We start from the raw sequence: 12,915 nt of genomic DNA on the forward strand, positions 1-12,915 counted from the left end.
ACACACACACACCATCTTAGTCTGGGTTATTCTTGCTTTTCCAGACCAACGATCCAAAGTCCTTTCACAACCGTCCCAAAAATAAAGTCAGGTCTGTCATAGTAATACTTCATGATCGTGGTACCAATTTGTCTTAGTTTGGCTTACTTCTGCTGTGACAAAACACTACAACCACAGCTACTTAGGGAGGAAAGGGTCTATTTGGCTTACACTTCTACATCACAGTTCATCATCAAAGGAAGTCATGATAGGAACTCAAACAGGGCAGGAACCTGGAGGTAGGGGCTGATGCAGAGGCCATGGAGGGGTGCTGTTAACTGGCTTACTCATAGCTTTCCCAGACTGCTGTCTTATAGACTCCAGGACCAACAGTCCAGGGATGGCCCCACTCACCACGGGCTGGGCCCTCCCCCATCACTTATCAATTGATGTGCCATAGGTCTGCTTATAGCACATCTTACTGAGGCATTTTCTCAGCTGAGGCTCCCCGATCCTCAGTGACTCTGTCTGTGTCAAGCTGACATAAACCAGCCAGCACAGCTCCCATCGGAACCACCACCATCCCTGCTAGATTAAGAAACTGGGTTGTTTGGGAGCTGGTGAGATAAGGTAGTCATTTAAGAAATTATCTACTCAAAATCTGCATCAACTCTTTTTGAAACTTGGTAAACTTCAGGGAGAGATTCAACTTCATTCAATTCTTAGGTACAGTCTGGAAATGCTACTCCCCATTACTTGCAGAGACACAGAGACACAAGCCCTGGAGTCCTGCTGTACCTTTCTCCAGCTCCACCGGGAAAAGTTCCAGCTTTTCTACTCGCTTTTCAAGTTCATACTCAGCAGATGCAGCCACAGGGTCAACTTCATCATTTCTCCTGTCATAGTCTTCGTTGGAGTATGTGTTGAAAACCTATAGTAAAAGGCCAAAAGCAAATAAATGATAAATGATAATTCAGAGAAGATGCCATCAAGTACCCCAAACTACATATCTTAATGAAAAACTACCATGATACATTTCTTCTTTGTTTCTTTTAATTTTGTATGTGTGTGTTCACATAAGTGTGTATGTGTGTAAGGATATGACTGTGGTATATATGTTGGGAGTGTCTGTGTGTGATGCCCACAGAGAGTCCAGAGGATGACACTGGATATTCTGTCCATCACTCTCCTTATTCCCTTGTGACAGGGTCTCTCACTGAACCTGGAGCTGGGTTGGCAGCCTGCAAGCCTCCAGATGCTCCTGTTTCTGCCCACCTACATTTCTCAGATTACAGATGCATATTACCAGGTCTGGCTTTTTACACGGTTTCTGGGGATTTGAACACAGGTCTTTATGCTTGCTTAGCAAGTTCTCTTACCTAGTGAACCATCTCCCCATCCCCCAATGCTCTTCTCCTAACAATCATTTGATATTTAAAATTAATCAAGATGCTAAGAAAAGAAAAATTGAATCCAAATAAAAGCAACTTACTAATAAAAAATGTATGAGTCACTTTGTCAATTTCAATAATTTAAGAGTAAACAATACCCATAGACTGCTTTGTGTGGCTAGTAATATTCACCAACCTTTATTTATTCAAAATAGAGTAACAAGTGCAACAATCTATGTCCTGGTCAAACTAGAGTAAAGCACATCAATGCTATCTTGCCAAACCCCAAAATGAACCTGTCCTATGGTATGGACTATAGTAGCCCCATGGGTGTAACATATCAATGCTATACTTAAATCACAGAATTACTGAAATTGATTTCCATTCTAAACTGCTCTCATCTGCCATCTGTCATTTTACTTGTATATAGATTTAAATTTAATTTTCATTGGCTCTTTCGAAAACATAGCTATCAACATACTGCTCAAAGGCTGTAAAACAAATAAGATATTGACAGTCTTTTTCTAACTTAAGTCATTCAAAAGACTATGTGTGCCCTTTGGACAGAGCCATAATAAATGTGCCTATTTGCAAAGGAACTAGTTATCAAATCACTCAGTATACTGGAGAGTATTTGAAAGAAAGAAATATATCTATTACTAAGTGCAATCAATATCTAGAATAAAAGCTGTCATTATCAATTCAATTCAAAATTTATCAGGCATCTAAATTACATCTGAAAAGGCTCTGCAAGTCTCCCCTCAAACTCTTATAACCTGGAAGTGAAAAGCTTTTCAAAATAAATTAAAAGGTGTAATAAAAACAGAAAGAAGACTGAATGGAGGTAAACAAAGAAGGAAATGTATCTATCTACACCAAAACTGGCCCTGCTACTCCAGGTAAAGTTTGAAACACATTACAGGAATATTTATGATTCTTTTATTTGAAATAAAGCAAGAGTACAGACATAGTGTACACAGGGGTGGACACAGTGAGGCTCTTCATGGACGTCACTTCTCCCAACCATGTCCTTGGGAGCTCCATATCTGGTTTGGACCAGTTCTCCCATTGCACTCTGTGGTTTGACCTCATGCCTCCTGGAGTCTCCTTTCCTCTCTACCAGGTTTCTCTATGACAGCAAACATTATTACATTAAAATGCACATCTCTATACTCTGGAATTGGTGTTTTGTTTATTTTACAGAAAATCTGCTTCCTATGCCCTTATCAAATTATAAAACTCCTGACTTCTCTTAGCCTTTTTATATTCCACTTCCAGTTTTTGGTAGTCACTTATTAACATTTACTCGGTCAACCAGATTTTAGCTCACCAACTCTATACTAGCTATAGTGCTAGACGCTGTCAGGTACTTTTCATTGTTAGTTCACTCATGGTCTGAAAAACTACATGGGCATGCAGTCAAAGAAAGTTATAGGTAATTGAAAAAGAAAAGTAAGAATTGGTTATAACAGATGAACTATTATTGACTTGGAAAAAGTGTAGAAGTCAACAAATAATAACTAAAACTAACATGTTCAGTAATGCAATGTTAATATTAAAGTTTATAATACAAAACATTCGAAAACATAACAAAAATGAAAACCTATAAAATTTCCCATGATTACTACTTACGATATTGAAGGATTTCCTTCTCTATAAAACATAGCAAGCCCTATATATAATCCCATATTATTTTTCCTAAACTAAAATCTTTAATATAAAGACTATCATTGCTCCAAATTTGCTGTAAATGTCAGTTTACAGTCATTTGTAAAGTCATGGAAATTAATGTCAAAATCACACTTTTTTAAGAATTTATAAGCTGAAAAACTTAACCGTGATCAAAACACTTACATCAAAACTTCATTAATTAAGGCAATATAGTTTGGTCCTAGATGTTTTAACAATTTTATATTCTGATCCACTCCTTCTCTATTCAAATTAGTTACAGTGATTATTTAACAATGTAGAAGGAGCTGGATCTCCATCTAATTATCAGAAGTTCATATCAGTAACAAAAATAGAATTCATATTGACTAAGAAAAGATGAATAGCCATCTATCCCCAGGAATTAGTGGATGTTTAGCTAAAGAACCTCCCACACCCACGGGTATAAAATTTGTAGATGTACAAATAAGGGCATCATATAAAATTGCTTACTAATTGTGTATAGTCTACATATATCTTCACACATTTTTAAGCCATCTCTAGATTAATTATAACCCAACAAAATGTAAAAGCTGTATATATATGCTGCATCACTTAGGCAATAATGGCAAGGAAGAGTCCACAGTTCAGATTGCATTTTTCTGAATATTTTCAGTGTGCAGTCATTGAGTTGATACAAAACATACAGATACAGAAGAATGACTGCATATACTGTAATAATGCCAAAAGCAAAATAGGATGATGTTTAACTACCAGGCTACAGAGAAGTTACAGTTACTAGAAGTCTTAAAGAAAACTAACAGGTTCATTAAAAGTCAATGCTGAGAAGTTGGGGGTATAGCAGCTGATCCTTGCCTAGCAGTTAGAGGCTTGGCTCAGTACTAACACTGTATTAATAAAAATTAAAGAGCTTCATATGGTCGCACTGTCTATACTCCCAGCACTCAGAGGCTGAGGAAAGAGCATCTCTGCACAAGGCCAACTGAGGGTTACATAGTAAAATTGTGTCATAAAACAAAGGCAAATAAATAAATAAATAACCTTCCTGATAATGAAATAATGAAGGTATTAAAATAACAGGGATTAAAATATTATGATAAAATCTATAAAGAGCTTTCTCAAGTCAAAGAAATATAACTAATTAAAATTCAATGGCAGCAATCTTCATAAAAAATTAAGCAACTTAAAGTTATAGCCAAGAGGTATCATATGTTCTTCCACAAGAATTATGGGAAATACAACAATATTCAATTGGTAACTATTTGGGAGGAGGAATAGATACCTCAAGTTGAGTGTGATAGCTCAGTCCTGCAATCTAGTACTTGGGAAGCTGAAGTAGGAGGACTGGCCAAGAGTTTTGAGGCAAACCTGGGCTACATAGAGAGTTTTATTTAAGATTGTACTACAGTGTAAGTCCCCATTAAAAATAAACCAAAACAGAAAAACTGGGTAGAGCTCAGTAATAGAATGTTTGCCTAAAATGGATTAGGTCCTGGATTCCCGGATTTGATCTCCAAAATACAGTTTCTCCCCCTGCCTCTCTGACACACACACACACACACACACACACACACACGATCTGAAAATATACACCAATATTGAGCTAATGTTATATCAAAAGATTCATAGAAAGACCTACAAGTGTGTACAAAGATGTACAAGGAAATTCATTAGAGTACTATTTGTAACAACTCAAAGGGAGGAATTACCTGAACGTTCACCAACAGAGAGAATGGCTTAGCCAACAGTGACATACTCAGATAGGTAGGGGACTGAAGAGGCCTGTATCTCTAATAGCATGAAAGACTCTACCATATAGATACCATTAAGCCAGAAGAAATCACTGCAGAAGCTTGTATTCCCAACTACCATGACACCATATTGGCATGGCACTAATTTTAGTCTAATTTAAAACCTCCTAAATTCCCCAGCTATGTAGCTTTTGCCAGCCATGAGAGCTGGCAAGGCTAGGCTTCCTTATTTATGAAATGATAATAATAATACCAACCTCAGAGAGTTATGAAAATGAAATTGCATTTGATTCAACATGGACAGAGGCACTTTCCCAAGGCAGTACCAAAGATGGTATTTCCCTAGACACAACTCACTTTAAAAGGAGTTTTTAATATTTCATCTACTATTGTCTTTAATGCCCTTTAAATAAAACTCGGCATGGATAATTGAATACCAAAATGTAAACTAACTAAGAACATTCCTACTTGTGTGCAGAACAATGAACTCTCACTCTACAACAGGTCACTGCTTGTCACAGTTTCTATTCTGGCTGAGACAGGAAGACCTGGAGAGGTGAAAGGAAGATTGGATTGGGTTAGATAAATATCTTCTCTTCCATCTACATTGTCTTGATTCTTTCAATTTTCTTGTTAAAGTTGTACTATTTATGCTTATCTTACTCTGCAAAAACATGGATAACAATAAAAGAATCGGAAATTCCTGCACCATCATGGCATTTCTGTCTGCCTTTTCCCTTTCTATAGAGGTACCCAGGATCCCCAGAGTCAACAGCATCAAGATACATATATTTAGTTCAGTCACCTTCACATTGTTCCTGTGTTATTTCACTGAGAAAAGCAAACAAAAGGATGTTTAAGTTTAAGGCCTCTTGATTCTGTGCCAAAAAGCAATATTCTGTTCCCTGATCAAAGCAAACAAAACATGACCTCATCTCTGCTTCCCAGCAGCCAGGCTTTCAGGATTAACAAGTATGCAATGAAACTAAGCAAGGACACTTCTGAACTAGCAACCCCAGGCTGTGAAAATTGAATGAGGTAAGAACAAGCTTATTATAAAATTCTAACTTGAATAGTTATCTTATTTACATGTTCAATACTTTGAACAACATTTTTTTCAAGACAGCAATGATTTTTTCAATGTTAAGTAACATATTTCTTTTACTTCCTTGTGATACATCTCAATCAGCGCAGGTCAAAATAAATCCCACATGCCCTGTAAATACAACTGTAAGGCATCTCTCATGTTGCTTCCACAGGTCACAGCTGCAGCTGCAGGCTGGGTTCTGCTTAATCTTCGTGAGAGATCAAAGATGGAAACTGTCCCAGGTTCTCCGGTGCGGAGTTCCAGAAGATGGCTCTGCACAGTACTGCTGGGGACAAGCCAGGCACTTCCACACTCCCACAAACGGACTCCATTCATCATGAGCTTTCTTAGCAGAATCACAGCTCATCCTCATGGGATTGCAGGGACTCGCTTGAAGAGGTTCTAATTGGCATCTAACAACAAACTATGGACAACAGTCCTCTCGTCTCCACAGTTAAAAGAGAACTTAGGTGGTAAAACATTCTGAAAGGGGCTCCTAGTCATGGGAGCGCTGTATAATCTCAAACATCTCTTTCTGTCTCCAGAAATGAGGTCAATCTGCTGAGGCCAATCATTAAGAACAGTGTGTAGACCAGAGGATGGGAAAGGTTCGTGCAGCCAAAGGAAGAAAGCCAAACTGGAGGTCATGGTTTTCAGTGAGGGGATTCAACATTAATAGTCCATGGAGAATCTATGGAGGTGGGGGTTGTAGTTCCCGCCTACATAAGTTTGGACTGCGTTACAATGAAAGAAAACCCCAAATTAACTTCTGCTATGTGTGGAAACATTCTGAGCCAGAAGGTATAAGAGACACATAAGCCTATCTCATAAATCCAGCAAAGCCCCAATTTCTGTGCTTAAGTCATTCCAAGAAGTACTTCGTGTGATAGGATTTTATAAACCTGCTATACCATTCTTCAGTAGGATGTGTCCAGCCCCTTATTTGCATCAATCACAACTCTTAGGTGGCAAAGCATGGGGCCACGGAAATTACACCCAGGCACCAGTCCGAGAGCCAGAAACACAGGTCTCACCTGCTCAGAGTCCCTTTACTTAAGATGTTTGTAAGCCAATTTACCAATTTTCCAATCACTCATTTCACCGTTTGTAACTTGCCTCACGTAGTAAACTGTATTAATGGATTTAAAATACTTATCTTTGGAGTGTAGACTTCTAATTAGGATCTTTCAAATAAATGCTAGTTAATCCTAGCTTGTAGTTTTGTGACTAGGGAACCTAGAAAGCTAATGGCTCCCAACACTAGCCAGATCCATATATAATATGTCATATGTACTTACATAATTCAGAAGAAATTTTAGGTATGATAAAACTACAAATTCCATTCAACTCTTTAACAACTTTGCACAAGTTATCAACTCTAAAAACTGATGCAATGGGTAGGGCAGATGTATAAGGACGATGTTCATTTTCCAAAATTTTATATGAAAAATTTAAAAGTCAAAAGACAATGCTAAGTAGGAAGTTAGTAAGGGCAGGTTTGTTTCACAAATTTTAAGTCTAGTGTAGGTCCCTGAAGAAAAGAAACAAAAACAAATAAAAGTGCCCCAACTTTCCCATAAGGCAACAAAGAAAAAGAGCAGGTCCAAAGACAACAACAAAAGCTGTTATCTACCCCTGTTCTCCAAACAAACAGAAGCAATGGATAAGTGCACACACATGTAAATTCTGCACGCATGATATTTATCTTACTTGATTTATGTTTAAGTGGATTCCACAACATACAAACACAAAACCCATATGGTAGGGAGCGCACTAGAAACAGGAAAGTTGGTGCTGTGGGTGAAGTCCAAAGACCATCTCTGGAGAATTCCTCTTTCTTTGAGGCACCAGCACATTATGAAGTATGCTCCACTTTAGCCCACTAATTGAAATGTTAATATCATCTGGGAAGAAAAACCTGCCTTCCTAGAAACGTATAGAATAAAGTTTGCCCAAAACTGATTATTATTAGCCTCCTAAACCGACTCCTAAAATTTTCTGTCACAAAGCTCTTCAAATGGAATACTCTTTGGCTTACATGGACTTTGGGGGCCAGAGAAATGTACTTTTCTTAAAAGCGTTCAGAAATAGGGCTGAAGTTTTACCTATAGTGGGCTCAGATCCTCCTGACAATTAGACCACTTCACATAGACAGCATCATCATGCCCACACTTAAACTACTAAGTTAGAAAAGTCTTTTCAATTACAGTTCCAGAGAGTGCTGTGGGGAGTCTATATTCTTCTGGCATATGAACCTGCACCACCAGCCTTGCACAGGACCTTATGCACAGAAGGGATCATCAGTTCCAAGAGTCAGCTTGCTAGGGTCTAGAACCAGCTTTCAACTCTTGTTTGTTTGCTTTATTCTTTTCTCATGTATAACATCCCGACTACAGTTTCCCTCCTCCTCTCCTCCTGGTTCTATGGCAGCTCCCCATCCACTCCTCCCCCATTTCTCTTCAGAAGTAGGCAGACCTCCCTGGGATATCAACCAAACATAGCATCTCATGCTGCAGTAAGACTAGGCACATTCTCTCATATTAAGACTGGACAAGGCAACCCAGGAGAAGGAAAAGGATCCCAAAAGCAGATAAGAGTCAGATAGTCCCTGTTCCTACTGTTCAGCGCCCTACAAGAACGCCGAGCTACACAACCATATGTGCAGAGGACCTAGGTCAGAGCCATGCAGGCTTCCTGGTTGCTAGTTCAGTCTCTGTGAGCTTCTATGAGCCCAGGTTAGTTGATTCTGTAGGTCATTTCTTTGTGGTGTCCTTGACCCCTCTGGCTCCTACAATCCTTCCTAGTCACTGCATACTACTCTGAGGCCAAGTCTTCACTCAGAGCTATTGGTGATAGTAAGTGTTTGCTTGTTTTGGTTTTGGTTTTCAACATTCTCTGATAAACATGCAACTCTGTGGAGTGTTTAAAGGATGGATTACTAGGATCCACTTGTCTATCTATTCTAGTTGAACTCATTATGCTTTTTACAGTCATGCTATTAACATTAGCACACTAATAATTTTGCCAACTCTTTATTCCTACATGGTTTAGCATGCATTCAAATGCAAAGCCAAAGCTTTATTTCCCTATTCAATTACGAATCAGGAGGACAGCATGGAGATTTTTCCATTTGGATAAAAGATAATTTAGTATAATTTAGCAAAGGGAGATTTGTGAGAGACTCTCCCCAGTCCCCCGCCACAATCTGAAAATGTTGATTTATGAATGGCTTCCTTCATATATACAGATCCATATACAGACACAAACCCTGGACTTAGCAGTAATATGGAAATGGAAAGGAGTCTAACACATGTGAAAAATCACATCACCTGAGAATGAAGGTAAGAAGAAGCTGAGTATGGCGGCTCACTCTATAATCTCAGGACTCCACAGGCTGAGGCAGGAAGATTGCTAAGAGTTTGAGACCACCCTGGCCACTCCGTGAAGAGCATCAGGTAGACAGGGCTACCCCAGGGTCAAGCCTGTTCCCAAGTGCACTAGGCTCACTTTTATAATCCACTCAGTGAAGAGCATCAGGTAGCCAGGGCTACCCCAGGGCCTTCCCTGTTCCCAAGTGCACTAGGCTCACTTTTATAATCCACTCAGTGAAGAGTATCAGGTTAGCCAGGGCTACCCCAGGGCCAGACCTTCCCTGTTCCCAAGTGCACTAGGCTTACTTTTATAATCTACTCAGTGAAGAGTATCAGGTTAGCCAGGGCTACCCCAGGGCCAGACCTTCCCTGTTCCCAAGTGCACTAGGCTCACTTTTATAATCTACTTGCCATGCTGAATAAAAATAAATTAGTCGCCAGGCGGTGGTGGCGCACGCCTGTAATCCCAGCACTAGGGAGACAGAGGCAGGAGGATCTTTGTGAGTTCAAGGCCAGCCTGGTCTACTGAGAGAGATCCAGGAAAGGCACAACGCTACACAGAGAAACCCTGTCTCGAAAAAACACAAAAATAAATAAATAAATAAACAAACAAACAAATAAATAAGTCTACCTGTGAAGACATTAATACACTAAGCTATATTTCTAGACCTCCTTGTAGGGTATTACGTCTCCAACTTTCTCAAATTGGGCTAGAGCTATGTAAACACTGCTAGGTTCTGAGAGAGAAAAAAAACAATCTATATCATTCTCCATCTAAGGTATTTTATTGCAAAAACAAGACCTCCCAATATTGTTAGCTTCCTGTGTGCTACCATCTAAGAAATAAATACAAATATGGGCCTTCTGAAACTGTTAAGCACATGAGCAACCACAATGATACAAAGAGCTAGTCAATCATCTAAAGAAGCACCTCCTCATACAGCATAATTGCAAAGATCTGGTCTTGGTTTAAAGATACAGAGTCGAGAGATAGAGATACTACCCAAACCACTGACCTCACTAAAGGCAAATGGTGAGGCCAAAGACCCAAGCCCATAGTGCTCAAGTGCACTAATCATTAGCAGATAGGCCTGTCTATTCTGCTCAGCAGCCTTGATCCCAAAAGCCTACTCCCTAGGGGCCACAACAGGGCCCGAGGCAGTTCCAGTCCTTCCTCCCCGCTTCTCCTTAAATACGACCATGGCACTTAGAGGTGGCCACTGGCCGTGGCACTGAATGGACCTTCCACATGATCCACTTACCATGTATGAAGCCCTGCCCTTACACCACACAGAGAACACTTTCTAGGATCAGTTCTTATCTAAAAGCTACAGAAAGAATGGGCAAAATGGTGTTCGGAGTTAGTGGAGATACTGAAAAGTAAAAAGAAATTTATATTGCTGAGTTTTCTTAATATATACCTTGATAATATTATTCTTGCATTATTTGAAATGATGAAACTTGTCATTTCTCTCAATATATTCATAGAAATGCACTGACAGAAAGACTTGATGATAAAATCAAGCATACATCTCTGGATTAGTGATGGCACTAACTATATTATTCTCAGAGATAATTAAAAATCAAATACAGAGGATACAAAAACTTTGAATTCCACATAGTTACAGCAGCTCTGCAAAAAGCCAATATGTGCACATAAAGTTAAATCTTTAATATATATGTATGTATGCACACACATCTATACACATTTGTAAAAATATGTGGCATTCTTGAGAGCACATCCATAACAATTTTCTCTTGAAAAACTTATGATTGCCAGGCAAGGTGGCACACACCTTTAACCCCAGCACCTGGGAAACAGAGGCAGTGGAGCTCTGTGACTTTCAGGTCAACCTGGTCTACATATTGAGTTCCAGACCAGACAGAGCTACCTAGTGAGATTCTGTCTTCAAAAACATTTAATTACTTAGTTAAAATATTTTATTATCATTCTAATTGTCTATGGTGATACATGAGGAGGCCAGAGGACAGCTCTGTGGACTCAGCACTCACCTTTCGTTTTCTGTGGCCTCTGGTTATTGAGCTCAGACTGCCAGGCTCGCACAGCTAGGAATGTTGCTAGCAATGAGCCATCTTGACAGCCGAGAAATTGTCAATGAAATAAAAATGATCAGAAGGGCCTATATCTTTTAATTATAAAAAATAAAGCAGAATTCAGTATAATCAATACCATTATACAAGTCCAAAGTTTTTAATACCCCTAGTGGACAGTTTAACAGAAAACTGGGTAATCCGCTATTGGTCATGGTTTCCTTAGTGTTTTTCAAATTATTGTAAACAATTAAACATTTTCATGAGAAATTAGCAATGCTCTTTTGAAGCTCAGTGGAGCTCTTATTTTAAATCAGAGACATATGCTTTGCAAGCTGACAAATGGTAGCCAGTATGAAGTAAATTTCTGGCCTTGGTACAGTTCCCAATGGACATGTGTCCTCATCAAAAAAAAAAAAAAAAAAAAAAAAGACTAATTATCCCAAAGGTACTTAGTAGATAGTATTAAACTCCACAATTAGTAGATTTTAAGGGAAAAAAGATTATCTTTAGTAATCTTTATTCATGATTCAATCAGTTGAAAAGCCTGGAGCAGAAAGCTTGGGTTTCCTGGAGACAAAAGTCCTATCTGTTATTGCAACTGCATCCCTGCATTGCTGTTCTAGCTTCCTGGTTATTCCTGTAGATTGCATCCCTGCACAGCCCACTCCACTTGTATGAACCAATTGCTTGCAAAGATCTCCTGGTATGTACCACTACTGGTTCTCCTCCCTTGACTCAACTTTGATGAAACAAGCACTCCATGTCTTCATCCTGCAGCAAGACAGACAGAGATTTTATGGAAGCATCCTTCAAAGTGCTAACTCTAACCTACACAACTTGTGAATCAATCTAATGGGTCAGGAGTGGGGTGGGAGAAGTTGAAAAATACAGGATACAAAACATCAATATTTATTCATGTACAAAAAATACTCATTGTACTTTAAAAATTAGTTTCAATTGAACATATATATACATTTATATTATGTACCAATGTAAAATAGTTGTGACTTGGAAAATAAAGGCACAAAAGAATTTAAGAATTTAATATAAGCATCTCAAATTACTGAGATTCAAGCGGTAGCTATAATCTAGAAATAATTAACCTTCATATTCTCTCTCTCTCTCTCTCTCTCTCTCTCTCTCTCTCTCTCTCTCTCTCCCACCCCACTAATTCATTGCAAATTCTTACTGAGCACCACCAGCTCCCTGGTTGATGCTGAGCTCAGTACTAAGAATGAGAATGGCCTGTGACCTTAACCCACACTATACCTAGAAAAGAGGAACACAGGGACAATGGCTAAGCCCCTCCAGGGAAGGGAAAAAGAGGTGAGCAAGAGAGCACTTCCTGAGAAGCATAAAACCAGAGACTTCACCCAGCTCTGGTGACAGTCACCAAATCATAATTAGGGGAGGGGAAAGGAGTGGTGGTATCTAAGAAGCGCAGCATGAAAGGTAGACCCATGAAGCAATTCTCAACAGCCCATGGCTAGAGTGGCGCATGAGAAAAGAGCACGAGAAAGTGAGCATGGGGGGGGGGGGCTTTGGGTCAGATGGTAGACATAGGAATAAGAGCACACAGCAGACAGTCATGACAAGTGCTTTTCTTTCCAGGA

At 39.2% G+C, this 12,915-nt stretch overlaps 1 protein-coding gene across 9 annotated transcripts in view; it reads right to left on the minus strand.

Annotated features, from left to right (window-relative positions):
- The window catches only part of Ppp1r9a (protein phosphatase 1 regulatory subunit 9A), a 262,484-nt gene that overhangs the window by 116,661 nt on the left and 132,908 nt on the right, over positions 1-12,915 (minus strand). For all 9 annotated transcript variants that reach the window (XM_036182883.1, XM_036182878.1, XM_036182886.1 and 6 more), the window contains exon 3: positions 778-910. In XM_036182883.1, the coding sequence (XP_036038776.1) occupies positions 778-910 (133 nt within the window). The remainder of the gene's footprint in view (positions 1-777; positions 911-12,915) is intronic.

Source organism: Onychomys torridus, chromosome 3, assembly GCF_903995425.1.
Source record: "Onychomys torridus chromosome 3, mOncTor1.1, whole genome shotgun sequence".
In the NCBI taxonomy this organism is placed as follows: Eukaryota; Metazoa; Chordata; class Mammalia; order Rodentia; family Cricetidae; genus Onychomys; species Onychomys torridus.